We start from the raw sequence: 27,218 nt of genomic DNA, 5'->3' as shown, positions 1-27,218 counted from the left end.
CCTTAAACAAAGACGCTACGGTCGCGTCTTCCCGTACCGGCACAACCAAGGCGAAAAGACTACAATTCCCAGAGGCAGGGTCATAGACAGGTGAGGACCCTTAACCCAGGAAGTATAAAAGCACTTCCGGGACACCAAAACGGCGCATGACAATCCGTATCGGATCCTGGCTGCAAGCGGACGCTTGCTTTCCCGCCGACTAGGAAGAGAACTATCGTTGGTATACACCCTCGAGGACTTCGCAAGAGCGGAGGGATTCCTACCGGAACCTCCGATTTCCTGGGCATCACTGAAGATCGCCGACAAAAGACCCGTGAGGACTTCACAAGAGCGGAGGGATTCCTACCGGAGCCTCCGATTTTCCGGAGCGTTGTTTCCGGAAGAAGGTCGGGACCGACCTTCTGTTCCTGATTTGGTCTGTGAGTACTCGGCGCTGGGTTTCTCCCAGCTCCCCCAACCCATTCCAGGACCCGTAGTATTCTCTGTTCCAAACACGGGAAATCCCCCTAGATTCTCCTGCTACTTTTCGTTTGCATTTAAGAGGCTTCAGAGCGTCTGTCAGCTTCCCGGAACTTTGTGCGGAAGTTGGGGCGCGGACCCGTAATTCAGTCGCTGTGACGAGTTAACAGCGACGTCAGTACGAGAGATCACAGTCCTGTAGCGGTGAAGTCAACTGCACAGGCGTGGCCCGTTGAAAGGTTCTCTGAAGGGACACCAGACTCTCAGGTGCGTCCCTGATAGTGGGAACTAGACCGGGGTAAACCAGGGACCGCGAACAAGGTTAGGAAGAGTGCTACCCTTCCCTAATGCGTGTTCTGTGTCTTTCATGCAGGCAGCTGAGACACCCTCGTAGACCAGACCCTCAGCCCAAGACCCTGAAGACCCGTGTCCCTGTTCCTTGTCCCCCGAGTGCGTACCCTCATAGCTGTATCCTAGTACACTCTGGGGAGAGAACGTGTTCGGTGGCGGAGGTAACATATTCTTCGCGACATCGTTCCTGCTGGCTGCTACGCAGAGGTTAGTGGGTTCTATTTTCCTTCTTGAGCTGCTGACTCCTGACATAGGGACCTTCCAGATCTTAGACGTCTCAGCTACTCTCACTTCAGCCAGCCAGCAACAAGGCGAATCCACTCATTTGTTTATATGTAGGTTTACCACTAGACTCAACAAGTCCTCATCCATGTCCAAAGCTTCCATATCTGCCCACAACAAGTTTTGTTCAACAGTATCAAATGTGCATTTAAATTCCATGAAGAACCAAAACAGGTAACCTTTTTTTATTGGTAGACGTATTTTGCAGCATGCAGGGGTAAAACAATGATCCCGTGTGATATCTGTTTGAAGAAATGTGTGAGATTGGTGGGAAGAATTTGATCATCTTTACCTGATGATTTAAACTTTTAGTTTTGCCTCTTATTCATTGTTATGATTGTGAAAAGTGCAATGGATACCTCCATCATGGGTTATGGAGAGGCCAAGAACTAGAGGTACCAGCGTTCTTCTCAGTGATTTTGCTAGTAAAGTCATAAAATAACAGATTTTGTGGCCAATGGCAACTTCCTTGTCGATCTATTTATGGTATCCTATTCACAGTAAGCAAGAAGCTTTCTCAATGGGATCATTTTAGGGGACTATATTGCCTGTACCTTGACCTTGATTATTGTCTGTATCTGGGACCAGATCTATTCATCTGAGGTGTCTTCTCCGATGGTAATTGGAACTCTTTGAAGTTCTGAGGAAGGCTTCAGAGGGAAAGGATACCTGGGTATTGATTCCTAGTGCAGCGAAAAGGGTGACACCGTCTTTCCTCTTTGCCTTGAAAATGCACCTTCTGACACTGCTATCCTATATGAGGAGGGTGACCTCGGGTTTTAATGGTGGATCATAGTGAATGGCGCCTCAATGAGAAGCCAAGGTTAATGGTGATTCCACTCACATCGGGGGAGAAGTTCATGACTTTTAATGTCTCAGTGTGAATGCCTCAGTGTCGACAGGAAGCAGAAATGACAGTGATAACACCTTTTCCATGAGTGGTCCCTGAAGCATCTTATTGTCTCTTTCTTTGAAGGTCCAGCTTATCCCTCAAGCGAGCTCCATTCTGTCCTGTATCTATGTTTCATTTTTCAGTACTGAGGCACAATAGAAGACAAACCACACAAACTACATATTTCCTTGTGCAACAGTATTTTCACCACCGCTGGGGGCGTTATTCAAAAGAGCCTGTCTATTTGCTAAATGCACAGTTCAGTGGAAACTCAGATGTGTATAAAAAAACGAAACCTACTTCTGCAGAATAAAGAGTGAGTTACACAGCGGAATTCCTCCAGATGCTGATTGAAACCCAACTATCTTTAAAACGTTAATTTACCTGAAAAGTATACCTTTGTTCAGGGATCCTTGCCCCACTTAGGGGAAACATTAAGGCCCTCATTACGAGTCACGCAGAGCTGAATTACCGCATCCTAATTAAAAAAGGGTCGTTTTTAGGTTTTGCCAGAGCGCATGCGCTGCTCTGCGAGACTTTAAGTAAGGGCTTTTCAACTCTAAACACACGCTCGTGCGTGTGCTTTTTTTTTTTCACCCGCTTATGGCCTTTGCATGCGTCTTTCTTAGAAAGACAGCATGCAATTGGCCCAAGGTGGGTGCATGTCCCGCCTTCTGTCTACTGTGGCCTAGGGTTCTTGGGAGTGAGCAGTAGAGCCATCTGTTTCCAATTATCGCAATTTGAAACAGATGGCGGTCAGCGCTGGTCGTGCTGGTTTTCCCTTGTAGCACGCGCACGTGCACACCACTCGCGGGCAATTTTCTAGTGCTTGTTTTTTAGGACAACAGCGCGTTTCCCAAAAGTGCTTCGTTGCAACCTAAACTGCGCTTTCAAAGATATTCACACGCGGCTTCAAAATGGGACCTTTTAGCTTTGAACTGTGGTTTATTCATTAGCGCCAGTGCACACAAACAAATGCTCCATTGTAACAGTGGTTGCGCGTTGAAACACACATACGCACTTCGAAATTGACATTGTTTTTCTATACTTTTATTTTTGGACATTGTCGTTTTTATCCAAAGTATTTCACAGCTTGATACTTTCCACATAAGAACTTCACCACAATACAAACTGCCACTCCCTGAGAGAATCATACGTGGTTTACGTTTTATGGTTCACCACGGTATATTTAACTGTGCTGTGCGCATAAACAAACGCTCAACTAGACCCGTGGGTTTACACACATATATGCGCTTTGGTAATTGAAATTACTGTCCCTACATCTTAATTTTTGGTCACTGCGGTTTTCATTAAAACCAGTCTACCGCCTGATACTTTCAATCACGCTTTGCAGGCAAAATCTATTTAACAATAACTTTCCAAGATATTCACAAGCGGCTTCAAAATGGGACATTTTAGCTTTGAACCGCAGTTCATTCATTAGCGCCAGTGCACACAAACAAATGCTCCATTGTACCCGTGGTTGCGCGTTGATACACACATATGCGCTTCGAAATTGACATTGTTTTTTCTTTAATTTTATTTTTGGACATTGCCGTTTTTATCTAAAGTATTTTACCGCTTGATACTTTCCACATAAGTGCTTCGCTGCAATACAAACTGCCTCTCCCTGAGATAATCATACGTGGTTTACGTTTCATTGTTCAACATGGTCTATTTAACTGTGCTCTGCGCATTAACAAACACTCAACTAGACCCGCGGGTTTACGCACATACACGCGCTTTGGTGTTTGAAATTACTGTCTCTTCATCTTTATTTTTGGTCACTGCGGTTTTCATTAAAACCAGTCTACCGCCTGATACTTTCAATCACGCTTTGCAGGCAAAATCTATATAACAATAACCGCGCACCTTTCGGTTAAAACATTTCTTAATAATTTACAGGTTTTAACAACTACGAGGACTAAAAGTGGCATCACAAACCACTAATCATCGAAAAGATATAGGCAAGTTTCTGAGTTTCCTCTATTAAACTTGTGCCTTTAACATATCAAACAGCAAATGTAATAACATAGCCAATAGGTCTCGCCTTTGGAACCTTATAAGTATTTAGATATGCAGCAGGTCCCAAAGGCGAGACCTATTAGCTATGCCAATGCTTGTTTAAACACCTGTTTTATCTGGTTGGGAGACAGCCAGACCCAATTTTATTATATACATGGTAAAATTGCATGAGGTTTTGGTTGCAGAAGCAGCCAAGCTTCATTCCTCATTGTCTTTCTGACAGTAGGAGCATACACTGCCTCCAACCCCTGCCAGAAAACATATTCCCCTTTGTAGTGTAGCGTTCTAGACTTCGCGGGTGCGCGATGACGTAGGACGCGGCGGCCATCTTAGATTGCAGTTAGTAGCGCGCTACCGCGGAGCGGACGTCTCCCGGTGCTCTCCTATGATTATTGTAACTTGGTAATAAATACAATATAATAGTCACGCATGAGTGCTTGAGTCATTAGCATGAGAGTGGAAGACCACGACATTACAACTGGCGACGAGACTGGGACCTGGGTAACAGGCGAATACTCAGGCAGAACCCAGAACCCACGTGGGCAACTCCAAGCAACCAAGCAGGCACAAAAGTGAAAGTAAGGAGAGCGCGGCAGAGGGGAATTGAGAGGAAAAAGGCAGGAAGCACAAGGCATACAGGGCTAAGCATAACTGCAGCAGGGCACTGGCACATGCAGAAGGACAAATATCCACGCACCCACGATCCAAGGCAAGGGTTAGTGGGCAGAACAACCCCATAGGAAGGACGCGGCCCACCATAAGGGGTATCCAGGGGCCGAGACTGCGACCGGAAAAGCGCAAAGGCCAGCGCTCCTGTCCGAGGAAGGCGAAGGCCCTGGCGGAGCAAGCAGGACACAGACCAGGGGGCGGAGCAGAGGGGCAACAGAGTCCCCCACGCTGACCAAGGCAAAGCGCGCCAGGTAGTCCCAGAGGTGAAGAAGAGTCACCAGGGAGGAGAGCAGACATGTGCGCACAACCGTCCTCGCTTACGACTCCCATCCCATTCCTGCCGAATCCAGGAGACCCGTCGATGAAGTGGGAAGACTGGAGAGAATACTTTATGAACTATCTGGAAGCCCTAGTAGATGAAAATGGAGAAGCATTCCCAAGTAAGAGAAGGAAGAGAATATTACTCCACAACCTTGGCCCAGAAGGCATCAGAGTGTTCCAGAACATAGTCCCAGCACCACGACAAGCGGCAGATGATGACGTATTCCAACATGCTATAGACAACCTAAACAAGCATTATAGACCAGCAGTGTGCACGTCCATAGACCGATACAACTTCCAGCAAAGGAAACAGGCAGTGGGGGAATCGGTAGATGAATATGTGGCCGCGCTGAGGAAGTTAGCAGCCACGTGTAAATTCGGCGCACTACACGACGAATTCATAAAGGATCAGATCGTAATGCACACGACAAATGCGACGATCCAGGACAAACTGTGGGTAAACGAAGAGGCAACCCTGAAGGAAGTTATAGCCATGGTGAAGAAGGCGGAGTTGTCGAAGAGATGCGCGGAGGCAGCGAAGAGAGAGTCGACGGTCAGGCCCATGGTGAACAAAGTCACCGAGGAGGAACCACTGGAGAGAAGCAAAGGAACAACAGGGGAAGGGAGAGGCCAAGCTAATTGGACGCCCAAGTCAGCACCGGTAAAGAAGCCGAGCAATGAAGGCAAGAATACGTGCTACAGGTGCGGCAGCCTTTCCCACCCAGCCTACGACAAACGTTGCCCTGCGTTCCGAGCGAAATGCATGTTTTGTGGCATAGTAGGACATTATGAGAAGGTATGTCGCAGAAAACAAAAGAGAACAGCGGTAAAGTACGTTGCCCAGGAAAATGAAGGGGAAGGTAAAGAGGAAGAAGAAGACGATGGAGTGTTGTGCATAGTAGAACATATACTGGGAATTGACTGCAACCGTCCCAAGAAACCCCAGTGTGACCTGGTGATTGGAGGCATACCGATAAAGATGGTAGCGGATTCGGGGTCTCCGTTCACCATAATACAAAAGACCGTATGGGAGGAACACTTCCAGACGCACCTAGGGAAGCACCTGGAACCCCCAGACATTCGACCAGTCACATTTACGGGAGATCCTATCCCCATGGTAGGGTACAGAAGATTGAAATTCGAATTCAAAGAAAGGAACGCAGAATGCAAATTGTACGTGGCGGAGAAAGGCCCTTCGGTGCTGGGGTGGATTGATCAAGGAGACCTGGGTATACAATTGAACCCTGGAGGCACCACGCAAGTCTTGATGACCGGAGAAGAACAACGACCAGTTACAGGGAAACTGAAAGAGGAATTCCCCACAGTGTTCGGAGGCAAAGTGGGAAAATTAACAAAATTCACACACAAGATCGAACTCAGAGTAGAAGCGATACCGGTGTGTCACAAAGTAAGGAACATTCCGATGGCTATCAGAGAGAAAGTGCAACAGGAATTACGCAGATTAGAGGTCAATGGCATCATAGAACCGATCACCAGTGCCGCATGGCTGGCTCCATTGGTCGTAGCGATGAAACCGAATGGCAAGGTGCGCCTATGTGTGGACTTGAGAGAATTGAACAAGAACATAATAGTAGAGAAATTCCTGCTACCAAGGATAGACGAAATGCTGCCAATGACCAAAGGGGTGAAATGGTTCTCAACCATTGACCTCACATCAGCCTACCATCAGATAGCCCTACATCATGCATGCAGAAGACTGACGTCATTCATAACCCCCTTTGGATGCTATCAATTTCGCAGGATGCCATTCGGACTAGCTTCGGCAGCAGTAGTATTCCAAAAACGTATGCACAGACTGTTCAAGGAAGTTGAAGGAGTTCAGTATTTCCAAGATGACATCTTGGTAATGGGCAAGTGCAAAGCGGACCATGATGCCAAGCTGTCCAAGGTCCTACGTGTCTTGGAACGCAATGGACTCACAGCAGAGTGGGACAAATGCCGGTTCGGGATGACCGCAGTTACATACCTAGGGCATGAGATCAGCGACCGAGGCATCACACCTAAACAATTCAATGTCAAGGCTATATGTGATGCGCCACCCCCCAGGACCAAGGAAGAAGTCAGATCATTCCTAGGCATGGCGGAATTCTATAGCAAATTTGTGCCTCACTTTGCTACCAAGACTCACCACTTACGCCAACTCCTAAGAGACAAATCAATCTTCAAGTGGACTGACGAGACTCCGGAGGAGTTCCAGCAGATCAAGGCGGACATAAGCACAACAGTCCCTTTGAGCGGTTATGATCAGCAAGCTAGGTCGGTATTGACGACGAATGCAAGGGAAAGGGGCCTGGGGGCGGTCCTAATGCAAGAAACAAAGGAAGGAAAACTGGCCACCCTGAGCTTCGCTTCCAGATCCTTATCGCCCACGGAACAAAAGTACAGCGTGATAGAGAAGGAAATGTTGGCAGCAGTATGGGCTATGGAGAAGTTTTGCCAATTTTTAAGGGGCAAAAGATTCAGGATCAGAACCGACCACAGACCCCTGGTCAAAGTCCTCACATCATCGGGTCATGCCAACGCAACCCCACGTATAGCAAAAATGACTTTGAAACTGCTGGATTATAGATACGACGTAGAACACATTCCAGGAACCAGAAACAAGGTAACAGACTACCTCAGTCGAGCCGCAGCCATGGAGGAAGCTCCGAGAGACTCAGAGGAAGAAGACCTTAGAGTAGCATTCACGGAAGATCACAAACGGGTGATAAGTGAACAGGAATGGGAGGGAGCATACATGGCTGACAGGGACATTGAAGAGGTCAAGAAGTACACTCTCGAGGGATGGCCAGAAAAGAGACACCTGAAGACATCGCTCAGAAAGTTCTTTGAGGTGAGAGAGGAGTTATCAGTATGTGACAGAGGGATCTTCCTGCGGAGAGGCGAAAAAGTAGTTCCGCCCCACGCGTTGGTGCCACGTCTGCTAGCCATTATACATGAAGGACACCTAGGCATCGTGAAAACGAAACTTAGGTCGAAACAGATGTATTGGTGGCCAGCGATGGACAACCAGATAGAAAGGCATGTGCGGGAGTGTGAACAATGCCAAAGAGAGGACAAGTCTCAAAGCATGATGCGCCCTCCCTTAGGAAAAATTGACAATCCCACTAACCCTTGGGAAGATTTGGCGATCGACATCTTAGGGCCGATATTGGACAACCAAGGAGTACAGAAATACATAGCTGTAATGGTGGACATACAGGAGGATATGGACACAGACAAAATATTGAAATTCTTAACAACTGTTTTCCTCAGGGAAGGTATTCCACGCTCGCTGTTGAGTGACAATGGACCTCAGTTCTCGTCAGACAAATGGAATGCATACATGAGGAGGAATGGGATAAGAGTCAAACATACCTCCATATACCATCCTGCGGGAAACGGACTAGCCGAAAGATTTAACAGAGTCGTCATGGGCTCTATACAATCAGCGATAGGATAAGGGAAAGATTGGGAGAAAGAACTCATGTGCATGTTGTGGGCGTACAGGATCACCCCGACTAGCACAGGATACAGCCCCTTCCAAATTCTCAGAGGCCGAGACCCATTCACAAGAGACAATGTTGTCTGGAAGGAGCACACGATTACTAGCAAGTGGTCTCCGGCGGTAGTACAATATAATCTGGAAAAGGCCCAGAGAATATATACCGGACATTATAACAGAAGGAGGAATGTTAAAGAGGCCGAACTGGAGAGAGGAGAATGGGTGCGAGTCAAACTAGCCCAGTTAAGGAGAAAGGGTGACAGCAAGTTCAGCGCGCCCTTGCAAGTTGAGGAGGTCTACAACCGAGCAGCTTTATTACGCAATGGGAAAGTCTGGTCCCAGGACAGGATGTCCAAATGCAACAAGATCCTGGGATGAAGTGAGAAAGAAAGCGGACTAACAGGAACCCCCCGGATACCAGTAAGGGAGAACAATCCGGAGAGGGTAGGACTGGGGGTAACCCGGGAAAGAGAAGGAGAAGAAGAAGTAGAGGAAAGGAGTGATCCGAGAGTGGAGGAACATTCGGGAAGCACTCTCAGCTCGCCATGCGGAGGAGTTCAATGGAGTGGAGAAGGAAGCGGAACCAGGAACACCCAAGAACTATCTGAGCACACTTCAATGACTCCGGTGAGGCGAACCCGCATGGGGTGAGCTGTTGTAAGGCCGTTGAAATACAAAGACTTTGAGATGGGAGAAGGGCACACGGCGAACAGCAAGTAGCCCAAAGACTATTCTTATTTGTAAATTGTTGTAACTGTAAAGGGGGGAGATATGTAGTGTAGCGTTCTAGTCTTCGTGGGTGCGCGATGACGTATGATGCGGCGGCCATCTTAGATTGCAGTTAGTAGCACGCTACCGCGGAGCGGATCGGACGTCTCCCGGCGCTCTCCTATGATTATTGTAACTTGGTAATAAATACAATATAATAGTCACGCATGAGTGCTTGAGTCATTAGCATGAGAGTGGAATACCACGACATTACACCCTTCCATCCTCTACTTCTCCCAGCTCCTTCCCTCACCCGTCCCGCAAACATGTACCACCTGCTCGGAGCAGGCAATACATGTATGTATTAAACCTTGCCGAATACGAACTTCCGCGTGGTATTCCTGACTGGAACGAAAGGCCCCACATACTAATTCCCCATTTCAAAGGGTTTATATTGATAATTGCACGGTTCTGGGCCAGATTCATCATATGATAACGGTAAATCTGCATGCAAACTTTCTGTGCGGTAAATCCACCTCAGTGCCGCAATTAGAGGGACTAGCACTGCTGTGCATTCTGCAATTTCAAAATGATTATGCCAAAAGGTTGATGCTTATGCAATCAAAGGCCACCATTGTGAGTGGCCCGGTGTTTAGGCCCATGTTTATGGGTCCCGAAAAAATTCATCTGCACTCGTTAAAGCTCACAGGTTTCCATAATAGACTCTCAATTAGGAGTCCCCGGTAAAGGGAATTGACAAGCAGTATCGGGTGCTTAGCGCGCCAAAATCCTCTTGTCCAAGACAATGATCGAGGAAAAACTTCGGAAATGCGGGGTCGGCCCCCAAACTCCTAGTTGCAATATCTGCAGTAACAGGAGTTAACCGGGCCACTTGTAAGGACAACCAAAGTGTATTTTTCAGCAAATACTCTTTTTAGGGATTGCATTTAATACTAATAGGTTCTTTATAAAAGACAAAAATATTACCTACTGCAAGCTTATTGTTCCTCATGAGGTAATTTTGAAAAGTACAATTTTAGTGTTTGATATTGTACCACATCATGTATCCATCATAGTATTTGCTTTGATAATCATAAACCCCAATCTCTCTCCACATATGTGTAATAATTGGAGCGAGATTGGGGTTTGTGATTATCAAAGCAAATACCAGGATGAAGAATGTCTTCTGTTCCTGTTCGGATGTTTGCTTATTAAAACGAATTAATCTTCAATCGTGTCTCAGTCTGTGCTTGCAGTTCCACCATATCCACAGAGTGTTACATTCACTGGCTTTATCCCGAGTGATTGTGGATAGCTCAATGACACTGGACCACTGCAGACCTTCATATTTACCCTGTTATACGTAAAACGTTGCCCGTACACAAATAATGTACACATCCCACGGTATGATTTAGACATGCACAGATCACACAGTAGCCCCATAATATGCAGTCTCTCAATATCCTCCATATGCTGCACACCCCTCCCCAACATGACCCTGCAAGAGTCCTTTATGATTATCGATACACCAGCTATGATAGCCATGACGTCTGTACACATGCTACTACACTCTATTGTAGCCCATATCAGACCGAAAGCCCTTCTCACTGATCCCCTCTCTGCTCGACAAATCCCACGATCCCACCCAACCTGCACAATTCCTGATATAATCCTACATTCTTTACACCCTGTACCTTAGAACTGGATGTCACATCTACGTTAGCCAGTACACAATCTTTTTCACTCCATTTTGGTAGTTGGCAGCACCCTAATACTGTGTACCCTACCCTAGGTACAACATAACGCGCATCTTCTACTGTAAACCTACACTTCGCCCTGAGGACTGAAGACATGTTTTTAACTGTTTGCCCTCTTAGCAGGTACCACTCTAACTAAGCTCAACTATCTCATCTCTCTTTATTCGATCTAGAAACTCACATATTTGTTGCTTGATAAGTGTCTGAGGAGTGAAAATACTTAGATTTTCACAAGATCAAGCACTGTAACAGTGGCAGCACTAAGAGTGATGAGTGAGAATGAACCTTCAGGTGCATTTACTAAGGTTTCCCCGAGGAGAAGGTGGCACTAGAGACTTAATAACGTATATCCGAAAGGAGTTATATAATCACCTGTAGTGGAGCACTGTGCCATTACATGTGGTGTATCTGTATGTGACAATCAGGTGCTTAGCTATGTCAGAAGTCGCCTGTGACTTGATAAACTTTTAAGGGAAAAAGTTCTCTCTGCATGCAACTGAGTTCTTGAATTTTAATTATTATGGCTTTTTAATTTAAGTTCCACATCTTTATAAGTAAACCCATTTTATTATGTGTGACCAGTGATCAAACTTTTAAAGGTCTGATTGTCTCCCAAAAAGGCCTTTCTGAGACCTAGGAAAAGACATGCACAACAGATCACAGGGCCTGCATGACACCTCTGCCATTCTGAATCTGTAATCGTTACCTTTCTCGAATTTCTTCCATAGGGTGTATTTATCACTTACGTTGCTTGCTACACATACCAGAGTGTATGATGCAAACTTCCTCACCTGCCTCCAGTTGAGTAGTTCTTGGTTTTCGCACATGAATGAGGGGCTCTGGATATCCCCGCTCCTTCTGAGTTAAAGTTACAGTCAAGCCACTGAGTTCATCTCCTATGTGTTTAGGTTGGTTCCAGAACTCACTTCCAGCTCGATAGCCCTATGAAGAGAGTGGAAAAATAACTACAACAAATTTGCCTGTCAAAAGACACTTATCCACCACACTTTTCAGCAGAGACTTTTTTCCATTTAACATAGACGTCACTTTGTTAATTTTTTAGCCAGGTACATTGCTCTGCCCAATATCTACAAAACATGTTACCTCTTCACCATTTTGCAAGAACCTGCTTTATTGGACAAGTCACCAGACATGCCTTTCCATTCTAGGACTGAAAACGCATATAACTTAAAATGAAAATAAGTTTATAAAGCGCTCGAATGCCGTGGCGTCTTGGCGCTGAATGATGTGAGACAGTGATGCTCTGTAAGTTCATATAGCTTATTTAGGAGGGAACAGCCAGGATTTAAGTAGTTTCCTAAAAAGCTGCAAGTTAGGTTGCAGCCTCATAACAGTTGGCATCTTATTCCACAGAGTGGCTGAGCAGTAGGAGAAACTCCTGCCTCCCCATCTAGCTCTGCAAAATTTGGTAATTTGAACAAAACCCACATTAGTTGATCTTAGGTTCCTCATAGGCGAGTACCTTAGGAACAATTTTTGAATATCAGCAGCTCTGCCACCATATAGTGCCTTGTGGACCTAACAGAGGGCCTTAAACTCCACTCGTTGCTGAATAGGGAGCCAATGTAATGCTCTTATTCCAGCTGAGGTAAAATGGCCTTTGGTGATATTTAAAAGCAGGCGAGCGGGTGCATTTTGTAAAGACTGTAATTTGGACATCTGAGCTCTGCCAATACCCACAAAAAGTGCATTACAGTAGTCAATTCTAGAGAGAATAAGAGCTACCACCACAGTTCTCCTGAGTTCCTGAGGAATAAAAAGGAAAATCTTACGTAGGATCTTCAGTAAGAAAAAACAGGAAGAAGGCGGTTTATCTCTCCTGCAAAATGTAATTGATTGTCCAAGATGATTCCTAGATTCCGGACCTTAGATGTTGGACAGGGACACTCACCCGCCTCTGTTGGCCACTAGGTTTGGTTCCACACGGAAGGGCCCTTACCAAACTCCATCACCTCAGTTTTCTTGATATTAATCTTAAGAAAGTTTTGACTCATTCAACTCATGATTTCGGTCAGACAGGTATGGAAGCTAACGGCAGTAGCTTCTGGATTTTTTTATACGGATATAATAAGTTGGGAATCATCCACATAAGAGACCAAAGCGAAACCGTGCTCTCTAATGATTCTAGCCAGAGGAGTGACAAATATGTTAAAGAGGGTGGGTGATGGAGCCGATCCCTGCGGCACCCGGCAAGGAAGATGAACGGTGTCAGATTGCAAATGGTCCCAGACTATGCTCTGCTCTCTACAGGTTAGGAAGGAGGTGAGGAGGGCCAGAGCCATTCTCCCAATCCCCAGAGCCTTCAGCCGCCATACTAACACCATGTGATTCACGATGTCAAATGCTGCCGATAGGCCTAGAAGGATGAGGATAGCCCGGCCCCCCCAGCAACCTGTCTGCGAATCTCTTCTGTAGCCATTATGAACGCCGCCAGCATCATAGTAGATATTTTGAGCCATTCAAGAGCTCACTAGTCATGCTACATCACACAACAGCTCACCTAACAAGCATTGGTAAATGCATTAGGCTACGCCTATGTGATTAATTATAATTTTTAAAAATTGTAAAAATAAAAATGAACACTTTCGTGAATGAGGCAATAATCCAGGAATGTAACTGCTAGAGACAATAAACAGGGTTTATAATAATGTACAATTTATGTATAAATTATTTGCAAGAGAGGGAGAGAGACAGACAGAGAGTGTGATAGAGCAATGGCGAGAAAGAGGTTAGGAGAAAAAGCATTCGAGAGGTGCATCGATAGAGCACTTTGGGGTTACCTGTAGTAGAGGGGTAGATCTTGCTGCAGGTCAGGAAGGAGATGTATGTTCAGGGCTGTTTTTGGGTGCCGGTGCTGAAAGAGAGGTGACGGTTGCATGCCAGATTTGAAATCCATGGCAGGAGCTGTGCAGGGGGCCCTCAGTTTGAATGGTAGTAGGTACTGCAGGCGGAGTTGATGTGCATTGGCGGAGTTGAGCATGGCTGTTAGTGCTTGGATAGCCGAGGGTGCTGTGGGTGGTGGTTTTGATATGGAATGCTTTGCTTTCAGGGCCTTTTCTGTGCATCGTGGGGTACAGTTGCTGCTTCTGGGCAAGCTGTTGGGGTTGAGGGAGGGGTGTGGGGGTGCGGCTGCGGGAATGGGGTTTGCTGGACAGCTTTCCAATGAAAGCACACACCATGGTTCTGGGCAGGTTTCATCTGTCTCAATGGCTGGTGTGAAACTCAGGGGCTAGGCAAGGGCGTCTCAATTGCTATATGCACTCATATGTATTGGGATCATCTAATGACCTTTGACTACCAGTATTTTAATTGACTATGTGTTTTAATTTACTCCAGCTTGGATGTGTGACCTAAGTTTTTGTGCATTTGCATTTTGACTTGTGATTTTATTTCGTGTCTCCTTATAGCTTCAGAGTAGGATTGTTTATCTTCTCCTCAGCACAGTGAAAAACAGCCTTGCCTGGAACAGAACGTGTGAGATGTGCATTTGAAAGGATGAGAGAGAGAAATTTGTGAAATGTACTTCTGTGTCTCAGAGTGTATTGCTGTAGGCAGTGGTGCACAAATGTGCATTAGGTTGTACATTGGGAAATGAAGTTTTAATTATTACCTTTACTTTTGCTCTAACTCCATGTTGAATTCTGACTCTGTCTGACCTAAGTTCTGCACACAGAAGCAGGCCCCAAGATTAATCATGGTTATTTAGGTCATTCGCGTTCAAGATTGTTTTCCTCTTTGAGGGTGTTTCTTTGTACTTCTGATATGTTTCTACTTTCTCGAGCTTCACTAAGATAAGGAGCTGGAAAATGTAGTGTGGGAGCGCAAGGAGAATGCATGAGAAATCCTTTGCCTTGGAATGCTTGCGGGAGCCTTGCCACATCAGTACGTTTCCTTGACCTAGAGTGTGTCTTTTCCAACCTTCTTGTGCATTGACAATATTATAAAAACTGGGGTTTATTGCCTCGAAAACCAGATTCTCTCCTGAGAGGTGGAGGCATCTGCTCAGTGCTGCATTTCCCGGCTTGAGGAGTCTCTTGACCCCATGATCGTAATTTGGTATCCCCCAGTCTTGTATGGGCTAAGATGAAGATATTGCAGCCGGTCAGGTATTTTCTGTGATTATTGTTTTTATATGTGTTTTTGTCTGTGTGCACATTAATTTCTTCATTGGGTCTTGTTCATTGGCATAATCTGATGTATTCTATATATATATTTTATATGCTTCCATGCTGTGTATATATGCTCTTTATATTTGAGTCTTTTATTTGACAGAGTTTATTTGTTGCATTTGATAACTTGCATTTGACATCGCTTGTTTCTTGCATTGGACGTCCATTATTATTATCTACTTATATATTACTCTCATTTGACTTGGGAATGTTCCATTAATATTACCTGCTTATATTTTACTCTCATGTGCCCTGTGAATGTTCCATTATTATTATTATCTGCTTATATTTTACTTGCATTTGACTTGTGAATGTTCCATTATTATTATCTGCTTAAGTTTTGCTCCTTTGCATTTAATTTGCGACTGTTTCATTATTTTCTGACTTGTAAGTCATTATATTCATTTGACATCTGGGAAAGCCTTTCTGTTCGAGAGTGTTGCACTAATAAAACCCCACACTTTATTCTGAAAACAGCCTCTTGATGAGCCTCATTTGGTGAGTGTGGAGACCCCCCCCCACCCCGCCGCTTTCCAGGTGCTTTCTTGCTTTACTGTGTGCCTCTGCTAGGTAGTGCTGAATTTCTTTTATTTGGGAGTGTAAAGCAAAACAGTCTGCCTGAAAAAGAATGCACGGCTAACGTAAGCTGCGCTGCCCGTTTGAGGACTTCATTCTTACCATGTTTGCAATGCGCTGTAGGTTTAAGATGGGTGACAGCCTGCACCAAGCATCCAGCACAGTATACTAATAACAGTCACATGACAGACACGTAGGCCTCGAGTGCACAGTAACTTCAGCTTTCAAGCTTGCCCCCCGGGCGCGATTTTTTTTTGTGGTTTAGTTTGAATAAAAACCTGTACTACCTTAACAAGTCAATTATTGTCAATTGTGTTTGCGGAAGTGTGTAAATGTAACCTCATATTTTTGTAGAGATGTCCAGTGTTTTGCTATTTGCAAAATCATTTTCAAATACTTTGGAAAGTATTGAAGTATCCTATAGAATGCTGCGAAACTTGCAAGAAAAAGATTAGCAACTCCCCACAACCCCTATGGCTTCATGTCTGCACTGCAGTCCTCCAAACCAAAATTTAGGTAACTATGCACTGCAAGGTATTCAGCGAGTCCTCTTATGTGCAATTCATGAACTTTCTGAGTAAAAAAGATCTAGCCAAGTTTGAAGTTTTAATAAAAAACATATTGAGAGCTCACTTTAATTTAAACTTTGAGCTATTCACAGAAGAAAACTTTGCATATGAAGTATATGTAGACACATACACCTGGGAACTCATTTAACGTGGTCCGAAAGATGGGCCAAATTGTCCTTATCCGTGGAGTTACAAATACCGAGGGTACCAGTGACTAGAGGAATGAGGAAGATACAGCACCTTAGGAGACACACTTTGATAGTCCACTAAGGAAAGAAATTACAGAGGGGATTAGTATTTCAGTGTCCTATTCCCCGGTAGTTCCTCATTGTTCCCATGGACTTTCAGCAGTTTTCAGCAGCCAAAATATCATTGTAAAAGTAACAAAGTTATAATTCCGATGGGGCCGTTAATTGCTGTTATTGGCCCCATCGTAATCAAGATGCCAGTCATAATGGGGGCCCTTGTGGCAAAGCTTTTTTGGGAATAATCCCTGAAAGTAACGCTTTTAATCATGCAAAAATATGTGAATCATTTAAACTTTCTCAGTGGGTTGAGCACTGTAAAGTTCTGTGCGTAACCTGCATATCACAGTTTAAAACTCTGGATGGACTACATTTTTTTTCTCTTGGTGCTTTTAACAATCGACAGGGTTAACCAACTTAACGGTACATCTGAATAGTGAAAGATTAAAACTGTCACTAATCATTTTTAGGTCGAGCCTAAACAGCACATGCACTGTCTGTAAGACATGCTGTATCCAGTCTAAGGGCTTTCAACACGCCCATCGCTTTTGGTTGGTTGTTTAGCCTGCCTTTTGAAATTCCTTTGCTCTGGTTGGTAAGTAGTGTACATCTGTCCTGCCTTTGGGGGTTTGGTATACTCCCAGCAGAATTTACTGATTGTTTCTTTCTTTTGGCCATCTCTGGCCACCTGTTGTTTCCTCACTTGCACTCCCTCCCGTCATTGCAGTTTTTCTTACCAAGCGGCTGCTTGTTGTTCCTTTTTGATGGCCACCTCAGGCCATATGATGCGTTCTCGCTCACACCCCCTCCATCCTGTCATTGCTGCCGTCCTTCCTACACCGCTGGTTGTTTTATTTTATTGTTAGTTTGTCAAGCTGGCCTTCAATTCACCATAGGTGTCTGCTAATTGGCCCCACTTGGTATTTTATGCCTTCTTTGGAATGCTGACTTGAGAGAAGACTATTTCCATAAGGAACAGTTAGAACATGAAAGCAGAAAATGACTGAACAATTCTTTCCCAACTGGAGGATAGACCGGAACTCTTCTTTTTTAGGTCTCGCCTAGCTATTGCGTTTACGCAATCGCGAGGCGAGACTCTAGTTAGAGGGGCATTTCAAAGTGCTCCCAAAAGTGGATTGCATGGCAAGCACGCGCACAATCACGTGCATCGTGCCACCATGCAATCCGTTTGGGGAAGCGCTTCAGGCCACTGGCGCGTGCACGTGTAGCCACAGCCTCGGCATCATACTTCAAAGGGTCCGCTCCCCCGCCTGGAATGCGCTCCCCCGCCACAGCATGCCGAGAGATTGTTTCCTAAGCGCGGAGGGGAGCGGAACACAAAAAACAACACTGCGCGCACCCCTCTCCGGGGATGCAGCCGATATCCCCAAGCCCGCGAACTGATATTTTTAACGTATATGTTCTTAATTTGCCAACCCCCGCATAAGGCACGTTTCTTGGGCCACAGCGATGGAAACCACCGCGACCCCCTATTCAAACCAAATTGTCAATTTTCAACCGTTTTATATTGCGTTTTAACTAAAGGCGGTCTTGCTATACCGCCATGGAACCCCCAACGTAACCTCTTTAGGTTTGGCAGCTTAATGGAACACCTATTACAAACTTTGTTTTTAAAAATAAATGGATTTCAAATAAGCTGCAGAAACCTAGATGCTTGTTTAACATCGTATCTGTTTGCCGCGCGAACGCTGAAACGCGCACCCTGGCCAGGACCGGCCAACGCTCAACACTGCAAACGCCTGGCAGCAGACCGCAATTAACAACTGATCGCCTCAAAACATCGCATCTTTTGAGAAGCGCGACCCCGGACCAGGCCACATTCAAAACCCTGACCATACCGCCACGCCCCCTACACCCGGGCACGCTCTTCACCCATCAGGACAGCAACATAAACTAAAATAATGGCCTCATATACCCCGATACAACGAGCACAATCAGCGGCCCTGAAAAGAGGTATTCGTACTCATGATGGAGCCAATAACCTTAATGACAACTTCTTGACTTTATCCCCCAGAGCATTCCGGATTTCAATGCGCAGTATCTCGAATTCCCCCTTTCTGAAATGCTGAGCTTTATTTGCTGTATAATTGCACCTGATTAATGATGATTGATATACGCAGCATTGCCTCGCTTTCCACTCGCAGCAACCTAAAAATTCCCTGAAAGCCATAGCACACTCCAGTTAGAGAGTCTTAAGGGCTCTCGGGAATGCAGAATCGTTTTCCTTCCGTTTAGCTGAACTCCTGATGCTCCTCAAAACTCCCGAGCCCAGAACCATGCATTTCTCATTGTAGTACGCTGCCACAGCCCCCAACAATGCATTTCTCATTATAGCAAACTTATGAAAAACTCTCCCCCACCAGCTACCGCCGCCAGTCTCGAAGCAATTAAAGTAGCATTTCTTTGAACATAACGCTAGCCTTTGGGAGTACGTGACTCAGGTCTCCTTTCTTGTATAGGCATTGCATCAAAACACAAAGAAAAAGTATGGCACATGAACTTTCAGTAATTTATTTTAGCCGATCTTTGGGGAAGTCTCTTTTCCCCAGCCCTCTGTCTGCATCACAGTGAACCAGTTTTCCAGCTCCCAGAACCTCAAACACAAAGGCCGCGCCATTCACCATCATCTACCGCAATGCCACGCCCATTCATCACCTCGTCCTCTGCCCATTGCCGCGCCGCAAACAATACCTATATGACATGAAATATAACATCCAAATACAACACATTAACCAACACTATGCCATAGCCCCCCCACCCCAGCCCGTCACACTCTGCCCGCCGACAGAAAACCTCTTTCCACGTCGACGACGCTCCTGTAGCCCTGCTGTGGTCCGAGGGGACAAAGAGAACAAAACTCCCCAGCCACAGCCTTAAATATCTTCTAAGTTTCGTTTCTCTGCGCCGCCCCCTAGGAATCACCCTGTGTGCTCCAGACCCTCACCTACTGTATTATGGAATCGTCTCCCTCTCTCCAGTCCTGGCATTTCAGACACGAATCGTTAGATCTCTCACACTGGTACTTAGCAGTCAGCAGGTGTGTTAGTTAATTAGTTAAATGGCAGCAGCTAAGACTACAATTCCCAGAACACACTGGTTTGGCTGATGAGAGATCTGTACGCTACAAAAAATAGCTGTGCAGCAGTAAAATGCCTACGCTCTGGCGCCACCAACAACCAGAGTCTAATTCTGGCTTCAACCTTTGACTAAACAGGCATTTGCAATGCAATAGGTCTCGCATTTGCAAGAGTTTAAGCTGTTGGCATTGTAAATGACATTGCCTTTTATTTATAGGTTTTAAAAACCAACTCACAAATAAAAGGACATTGTCATTTTTGCCAATAGCTGAAACCCTTGCAAATGCGAGACCTATTGCATTGCATATGCTTGTTTTTTTAAACCATTTTGTTACTGGACTTTAATGCTTTTTTTATAAGGATACGTGCATGTTATCGGCTGGTTGTCAATTAGCCACCTTTCATTAAGGGTAGCTATTCTGCCATCTTCTTTATAGTGCTAGTAGCAGCAGGATCTGATTTTAGTAAAATTACCCAGATGAGGACAGAGGGCTTCACTTATATGAGATGGAAATTTCAGCTTTTATTCATGAGATGCTTTCTTTCCCTGCAGTAATATTTTCAGTGCATTTATTTTCAGTATTTTCAGTATTCAGGATTTCAATAGTTTCAGTAATATTTTCATTTTCAGTAATATTTTCAGTGCATAGGTGTTTGTAAATATTTGTGGATCTGGTGTGCTTATTAGTAGTCATGAAATCTATGTGCTGGCGTGGCGAGCTGTGTGGACTATGAAAGAGTGTTACCAGCTGAGATGTGAAGTGTGTGATTTTAAGGGACAGTTACATAAAATTACATTATATTGCAATACCTATAGTCTGGGGATTACACAAATTTATATTTTGGAAGACCATTTTATTTTAAAACCTTGTGTGCATTTTAATGCAGCCTATCTTATACTGTGTAATGCAAATGTAAAATATTGACTTACATATTGACAGTGCTTTCTGTCACAGGCTTAGACCTCATAGCACTTACAATACAGAAGGCACTATTCTCCACTGACCAACTGTAGTGCTAGAGACACTCTTGTGTTCTGACACCCTGTGATGATCTTTGACTACCATTATTTTAACTGAATTTGGTGTGTTATTTTATCCTAGTCTGGATGTACGATGTCCTGCATATGCCTTGCTTCTCTTACAAGTTTCTTTCTTGTAATCTTGCAGTCTTTCAGTGGGAGCTGTCACGGAGTAGGACAGCCTTGCCAAGAACAGAACGTGTGGGATGTGCATTTGAAAGCATGAGAGGGAGAGAGAGGTGTGGAATGTACTCTTTGGTTTCGAAGTGCAGTGTTGTGGGCAGTGATGCACACATGTGCTCGGTGTTGTACATTGAGAGATGAAGTATGTGAATCTATAAGTGTTGTGCACAATTGTGCATCGTGTTGTATATTGATGAGAATTATGAAGTTCTTACTATTGGCTTTGACATGGCCTCATGTCATCCTTTTTTCTGATTTTGCCTTTCTTCAGCTTTTCTGCGTGCACAACAGTGCTTGCAAGTTGTTTGGGTTAATCATGTTCAAGGTCTTTTTGTTTTTGTGAGAGATTGTTTATGTACCCGGAAGGCTTTGTGAGCTTCGTAAAGATAAAGGCTGGAACATGCGAGATTTGAAGATGGGGATGTGAGAACTCCTTCCTGCCATGGGAATGCTTGCTTGGAACCTGGCCAGTTCTGGTAAGATTCCTCTGGCGTGGGGGGGGAGGTCTTTCTTGAACCTGCTAGTGTTTTTTGAGATCATAAAGTGGAGGTTTGTTGACTCAGAAACCGGGAGTTTGGAATCTGAGTGGGGACGGACGCATCTACCTCGGAGTGTGGGACCCTGGTTGCTGAGACACTCAATCACGGCTGTTTAACTTCCCCAGTCAGGAGTGGGTTAGATGCAATGTTTGCACAAGGTGATGTATTGAGTTTTGGTTATTGCTATTATGATGTTTGGCCAGTGGCTTTGATCATATGATGTATTTTCTTTGTGATGTGGGTGTGAGTTGAGGTGCACATGGATAAGTTACTTACCTGTAATGCTAGTTCTCTTCCAGGGGTATACTCATCAAAGTCATAAGCAGTGAATAGTCCTGCCCGCGTGCGGGGACCCCGGAGCAATAGCCAATAATATGCATATATCTACATATATATATACATAAATACCCATATATATAGATAATATGCATATATATCCATATGCAGCATGAAAACATGTTAGTAGGCTCAAAAACTGCCACAATTGCATTGTAAATCTTTTACATTTGAGAAAATAAAGACACATAAGTCATGATATACTTATGATACATATAAAGATAACTGCTTTGAGTTTGCTTTAAAACACACAACCTTTATTTTCAAAGGTAAAGAGGCAAGATCATAGAGGCAGATTAGCCTAGAAAGGCTGCATATAGAAACAATTGGAAAACTGGCGCCGTGCCTTTAAGACCTCCAGGAATCCCCAGGCTCCCATCATGCACCACTGGTGACAGTTAGGTCAGTTCTTTTGGACGGCGTATAACAGTTTAATCACAGTATGGGTAACAGATACATATATATATATGGCCATGGTATTCGTCCACGGAGGAGGGAGGGTTGCTTATGACTTTGATGAGCATACCCCTGGAAGAGAACTAGGATTACAGGTAAGTAACTTATTCTCTTCCAGGGGATACTCATCAATAGTCATAAGCACTGAATAGAGTAGCAAGCCCATCCCCGTACCCTGCGGACGAATACCAGCATATCAAAACCATTTTACCAAAAACATTCATTACCCAAACAAATTTCTCAAGGATGCTTGACCAAATTGAGCATCTGCTTGAGTGTCAGAATCAAGGCAGTAATGGCGTGCGAAAGTATGGACCAAACGCTATGTGGCTGCTTTACAAATTTCTGGAATAGGTACATTCCTAAGCATTGCTATCGTAGCAGCTTTGCCTCTTGTAGAATGCGCCCTCGGCTTGCCCGGGAGCTGCTTATGTGCTAGTTGATAAGATAACGTGATACATGACACTATCCATCTAGAAATTGACCTTTTAGAGGCAGGGAACCCAGTGTTCAATGGACCATAATTCACAAACAGTTGGTCAGTCTTTCGTACACTTTTTGTTTAGTCAAGATAGAATTTTAACACTCTTTTTAAATCCAGAGAGTGCAGAGAACTCTCCGCAGGAGTGACAGGGTTTGCAAAGAAAGTAGGAAGAGTAACCGACTGGTTGATGTAAAACTCAGAGACCACCTTAGGAAGGTGTACTGCTCGATTTTCCCGGCCCTATTGTGTTGATGGGTGATTAGGGTGACTTCAGTCTCTTACCATTCAAGCCTAAGGGTTAGAGTAGTGAATGAAGTCTATTTACTAGGCACTTCGACATGATCCTGTGTTCTTCCCCATAGATTAGGGCTTGCACACATATCCTAGGGGATAGATTCGTTAGTATTAGGGATAACCTGCCCTGTAGTGAGGGTATTTCATGGAGCCGTGCTGAATTCAGGCCTGGTAGGCCTCAAACGGGAGAGACTCCATCTTTCTTTCTGCTCCGGCAGCTTGAGATGCTTCTAGGTTAAAGGGGATGTTTTAGTTATGAGGTGTTATTCGCTTGGAGAGAACCGGTTCAGACCGGCCCTTATCGAAGGATTGTATTTTTCTTCATGCCGAAGACACTACATCAGGCCGGCCGGCTGGGAAAGTGTCCTTGGTACGGGGAGGTACAAGAATTTGGTGGGCGGCAGGTTACGGGCCGGAATTTTCCATGAGGAAATGCACCTCTATATTAGTGAAAGTCTGAGGCAGTTACGTGGCACACTTACTTCAGTCCGTAGGCGGCATCTAGCCGTTAGCAGTAAAGTTACTACTTATTCCAGGGAAGACAGATGACAAACTTGAAGGCGGAGAAAAACCGAGAGACAGATACTCTTCTAGCAGAATTGCCAGAGAGGAGAGAGTAGCCGATGAGGAAGAGGTCCCAGTGACTCGGAGAAGGGAGCTGTGACTACGGAGGTGTGACCTCCAGGCGAGCCGAGGCACAGACGAGAAGGGAACCTAGATGGCCATTGAGTGCAGGCTACACACGACTAAGGTGATGTCGACCCCTTTCTTATTAGAGTGTACAACCTAATCTTTCACTTTTCTTTGCAGGTTATGTGTTACACAGTAATGTTATGTGATTGCGTATATAATAAATAATAAAGTATCCAGTTTGTAGTGAATCAACATGTGCTGCGTGTCCTTGTATAAGAGGGTAGCCTATTCTTCTAGTCAGCTGTGACTTGACATGAACAGATGTTAACCCTGATCAGGTAAGTGGTAACTGAATAAGGGAGAGAGGAGCCCCTCGAACCAGAGAACAGGTTGTGCTCAAACTGGCAGTTCTTGTGTGATCTGATAAATAGTAAAACTGATTCCCCTGTTGTATGTTATGGTAATCATAGGATGAACTTGTACTGAGGCTGCCGTCTGGGTAGGAAGTCCTGGGTCCGTCTGGGACCGCGAGGCTAAGGCTGCCGTCTGGGTAGGAAGTCCTGGGTCCGTCTGGGACCGCGAGGCTAAGGCTGCCGCCTGGGTAGGAAGTCCTGGGTCCGTCTGGGACAGCGAGGCTGAGGCTGCCGTCTGGGTAGGAAGTCCTGGGTCCGTCTGGGACCGCGAGGCTAAGGCTGCCGTCTGGGTAGGAAGTCCTGGGTCCGTCTGGGACCGCGAGGCTGAGGCTGCCGTCTGGGTAGGAAGTCCTGGGTCCGTCTGGGACCGCGAGGCTAAGGCTGCCGTCTGGGTAGGAAGTCCTGGGTCCGTCTGGGACCGCGAGGCTAAGGCTGCCGTCTGGGTAGGAAGTCCTGGGTCCGTCTGGGACCGCGAGGCTAAGGCTGCCGTCTGGGTAGGAAGTCCTGGGTCCGTCTGGGACCGCAAGGCTAAGGCTGCCGTCTGTGTAGGAAGTCCTGGGTCCGTCTGGGATCGCGAGGCCGCCACTTGTATTATAAGAGGTCTAGATACATATATATATATATATATATATATATATATATATATATATATATATATATATATATATATATAGTAGGAATTCCCTGTCCTTAGGTGGTATATATATATATATCGGTGGTTACTTGTTGTGAATAGGCCCTAGGGAGAGGGTAACGTTCTGGCTGGGTTAGAGAGGCTCTGATGAGCGGGTTCTATCTGATCCGAAAACCCAAGCAGAACATTTGGCGTCACGAACCGTTTTCGAAACCTGTGTGCGTCGTGTTGTCTCGTGTTTGCTTTCGGCGTGTGCGTGGTTTTGTTTGTATATTATTTGTGGTATACTTGTGTGTATAGTTTTTCTTCTTCTTTCTTTTCTTTTTCTTTCTTTTCTTCTTTCTTTTTCACGATGTTTTCTAGAAAGTCAAAATCTACTTTTAAGTTGCCCGTTGATATTTCCGGATGGGATTCAACGCCTTATGAAGCCTTAGCCCGTGAGTGGGCTGATTCTACTGGTTTGAGTGAGAATTGGAATTCTTCTTTGGAGCTGGCGGAGCCGGCTAATGTGATTACTTGTTTACAGAAGGCACCCATCTCGAAGGGTGAGGAGATTCCCATTTTGGGGCGCAGAGGTTGGATTGTTCTGTCTGCGTACAGGATTCTGCATGAGAGGTTGTTGAAGCTACAGATATCTCTTAAGGATGTGGAAGCGCACTTTGTTGAGATTCAGAATTCTCATACTTTGTTGCGGTGTCAAAATAAGTTGCTTGCTGACAAACTTGAAACTTACCAAACTATTGCCGAGAGGGCGGCTGTGCGAATTGCTCGTTATAAATACAAGAATCGGCGCGGTCGGGTTTCGACACGAAAGGTGCGTCTGGTCGTGGCGAAAGCCGGACTGGATTGGAATCCTGATGAATGGGATGGTAATATCTGGAATTCGAGTGATTCTTGTTCCTCGGGTGAGGAATCTGTCAAGCGCGAGTCCTCTCGCTCCGGCCGTGCTTGTAAATCTGCTTCTTGCGCCTCTGATGGTGCACCCCGTGATTGCGCTCGTCCTTCGAGCGGGGTTGATGCTTCTTCCACTGATTGTTCCTCTACGTGTACTGGTCGAGCTCCTTGTGATGCTCGTCCCGCGGTCTCAGTGCATCCAGTTTTTCGTCGGAAGTTGCAGCAGTCTCCCGCTGCTCCGCAGGGTGTTTCTTTAGACTCTTTAGAGGACTTTACTCAACAAGAAATTAGTGATATTTTGCAGCGATTTCGGCAGCGAGCTGGTGAGACTTTACTCACATGGATGGTGCGCCTTTATGAACTGGGCGCTGCTGGCATTATGTTAGATAATGGCGATTGTTTGAAATTTTGTTCCTTGAGTTCGGATTCTACTGTACAGGATCATTTTCGTAACTATAATGGTGGTGGTCAAATTTCTTTACTTCAATTGGCGACTGAGGGTTGTAATATAAAGTATCCTACTGAGTCTGATTGGCCTGTGAATGACAAACCGTGGTATACTTTGCGCGACGCTGCACAACGTCTCAAAGAGGAGGTGATGAAAACGGCAATTTTTCTGGGTACTGCTGACAGGTTGCTTGATGGTTCGTTGACATCTTCTGTGCGGAATCGTATTATTCGTTCTTCCCCTGTTGCTTATAAGCAGGTCATGATGACTTTATTGATTAATCAGACTGGTAACGTGTTATCTACGGTACTGGAATCGGTACGCCAACTCGGTGAGTTGGGTGAGTGGTTTAAACCTGAACGTCAGTCCCGGCCTGACACTCGTACTCCTGGTGACAATAAACTTACTAGACGTGATATCTTTTCTGGTCTTCTGGCCGATGGTGTGCGGAGGGAGGACATTGACGGTGAGACTACTGCTCGTTTGTGGGAGTTGTTTCGCAAACGTGGCTTGGATCGGAAGGAGGGTGCCCGGCGTGTTCGGATGACTGAGTGTGATCGTGGTGGTTCTGACGGTAGCGGTGATGACGACCGCCGTGGGCGCTCTGTTCGTCGTGATGATCGACGTTATGTACGTGATATGTCCCCCCGTCGTGAGAGAGACAGAGAGAGAGAAGAGGAAAGGGAGAGAGGAAAAAATGATTATGTTTACAGCAGACGTAGAGATGATAGGGATCAATCCCCTGAGTTGAGGAGGAGAGAGGATCGTCATAGTTTGGCCGATCGAAACCAGCAGTGCAATGCAGAAGACACGAATCCATTTCGTACTGGGAATGGATATGAACAGGAGGTACCGATACCTAAGAAACGTGAGAGTCTTTATCCTGATTTATCCTGGTACACAGAATGCAGTAAGCATGACTAGGAAATAGGTCAAGCTCCAGTACACAGATGGGCTCACAGAGATAATAGACCCTATGTAGATATTGAAATTTATTGGAGACATCGTAATATCCAAAGGGCCCGAGCATTGGTAGATACAGGAGCGGAGGCCACTCTTATTCATGGAAAATCAAAGAAGTTTTTAGGTCAGTCTTTTACAATTACTGGATTGGGTGGAAAGGAAACTCCTGCCGTTCAAACTTTACTTGAAATGAGAATAGGTAGAATCCCTAGATAAGAATACTCTGTACTAGTGGTGCCACTCTTGGAATTCATAATTGGAATTGATATTTTG

At 45.3% G+C, this 27,218-nt stretch overlaps 1 protein-coding gene across 2 annotated transcripts in view; it reads right to left on the bottom strand.

Annotated features, from left to right (window-relative positions):
• MYCBPAP (MYCBP associated protein) overlaps window positions 1-27,218 on the bottom strand; it is an 835,305-nt gene that overhangs the window by 582,340 nt on the left and 225,747 nt on the right. For both annotated transcript variants that reach the window (XM_085617113.1, XM_085617114.1), the window contains exon 7: window positions 11,761-11,911. In XM_085617113.1, the coding sequence (XP_085473239.1) occupies window positions 11,761-11,911 (151 nt within the window). The remainder of the gene's footprint in view (window positions 1-11,760; window positions 11,912-27,218) is intronic.

This window comes from Triturus cristatus, chromosome 7 (assembly GCF_964204655.1).
Source record: "Triturus cristatus chromosome 7, aTriCri1.1, whole genome shotgun sequence".
NCBI lineage: Eukaryota > Metazoa > Chordata > Amphibia > Caudata > Salamandridae > Triturus > Triturus cristatus.
This window is presented reverse-complemented; position numbering and strand designations above follow the sequence as displayed.